The following is a 1563-nucleotide window of genomic DNA, read 5'->3' as shown; positions in this document are numbered from 1 at the left end:
CAGGAATGAAAATAAGTTTCATTTATTTTGAGTAATTTGGATATGGGTCTGCAGCTTATTACCATAACACCATTAAACAGCAACTTGCCAAATTTTAACTATTATACAAGACAGGAGAATCAAGGAGCCTAAGCAGGACCTACATGCCTCGTTGAGAAGATTCCTTCTGAAAAGGCATATCATCAACTCACTAAAAATCTATACCTGTATCTAAATCTAGATATCTACATGCACTATATCTATATAGGAAAAGCACTTCCTACAGTCATCTCATAAATCAGCTTATTGTTACTACATTCATAATCTTCATCTATCTTTTCCTACTCTATGACTGCTCAGTATTTAAGATCCTTATTTAAGGCTGCTTTTTCATATACTTGTTTGGTTTTATTCAGTTACAGCGCTCTTAGGTCTGTAATCATGCCTAGGGGAGTTGTGTGTGTGTGGAAAAAAGGATATTCACAAACAGAAGCAAATGACTACATTATAGTCCTTGCTGTAAAGCTCTCCTCAGACCCAGGCTAAAGCAAAAGCTAAAGGATTCTCTGACCCCTATCAATTCTCTTTGTGCCACATTTGCTGACTCCTGCTAATTGTACTGGGAGGTTATGAATATTTGCTGCAACTTCAAATACAGGGAAAGTGTGAAAAAGACTGTTTCAACTCTAGGCATCATATAATGCTGTCAGAAGAGGGCCAAATGCTTATCTTTCCTTCACTTCATGAGTTATTTAGTGCACAGATTGGCTTAGTGTCAAAATACATCTCAGACTGAAAAAAACAAAAAATATTATTAGCTGGAAAGGTGCATTTTACTACATTCAGACTCAAAGTAAAAATAATTTGATTAAAACGAAATACAACTATTGGGTTTTTCTCTTGAAGCAAGCTTCAGCTGCAAGATCCTTCAGGTGAAAAAGGCAAATTCCACACTTCTTTAAAAAGCTGTTTCCAGAACTGTGTGAAGGGCCTGAAACCAGTTAACCCAGTGCCCAATTCACTTTTCGTCCTAAGCATTTCATAAGCTGGGCAAAGCCAGCAACACCTCACCAAACTCACAGCAAGAAGGCTGGAAGAACATGCAGTCTCAGTGAGTTTCAGAACCCACAGAAACCCCGCGGTTGTGGCAATGTCCCGTATTGCACTACTGAAGTTCCTCTGCTTACCTCTGTGTTCCCAAGTGATCCTCGGTACTGGGCCAAATGCTACTGCCACTTCCAGTAACAAACCCCAGACTGCATAACAGGCACACAGAGCCATCTTCAGCATCCTTACTCTTCAGGGCTCCTTGGGTAACTGTGGCAGGTTACCCTTCTATGGCAGAGGAAATGCAAATCCCAAGGAGTATTAGAGGCCAGGCATTTCAGCTCTCACGAGCAGGCTGGAACAACTGTCCAAGTACGTGCTTTGCAGCAGCTCACTTCAAGGGAACGCACATTTTCCAGGATGCTGCGTACAGAGACTGCCCACACTCTCCACAGGCTGCAGAGCTGCTAAGCAGCGCAACTGAGCACATTCTTCTGTTTCGTTGCAGAAATAAATGATGCTTTGGAGAGGAGGGGA

At 41.6% G+C, this 1563-nt stretch overlaps 1 protein-coding gene across 1 annotated transcript in view; it reads right to left on the bottom strand.

Annotated features, from left to right (window-relative positions):
* The window catches only part of SEMA4D (sema domain, immunoglobulin domain (Ig), transmembrane domain (TM) and short cytoplasmic domain, (semaphorin) 4D), an 18871-nt gene extending 17611 nt beyond the window's left edge, over positions 1-1260 (bottom strand). The window contains exon 1 of the mRNA XM_010187935.1: positions 1167-1260. Coding sequence (XP_010186237.1) covers positions 1167-1260 — 94 coding nt within the window. The remainder of the gene's footprint in view (positions 1-1166) is intronic.
* Between the last annotated feature and the right edge of the window lie 303 nt (positions 1261-1563).

Source organism: Mesitornis unicolor, unplaced genomic scaffold (genome assembly GCF_000695765.1).
Source record: "Mesitornis unicolor isolate BGI_N332 unplaced genomic scaffold, ASM69576v1 scaffold29317, whole genome shotgun sequence".
NCBI classification, from domain to species: domain Eukaryota; kingdom Metazoa; phylum Chordata; class Aves; order Mesitornithiformes; family Mesitornithidae; genus Mesitornis; species Mesitornis unicolor.
This window is presented reverse-complemented; position numbering and strand designations above follow the sequence as displayed.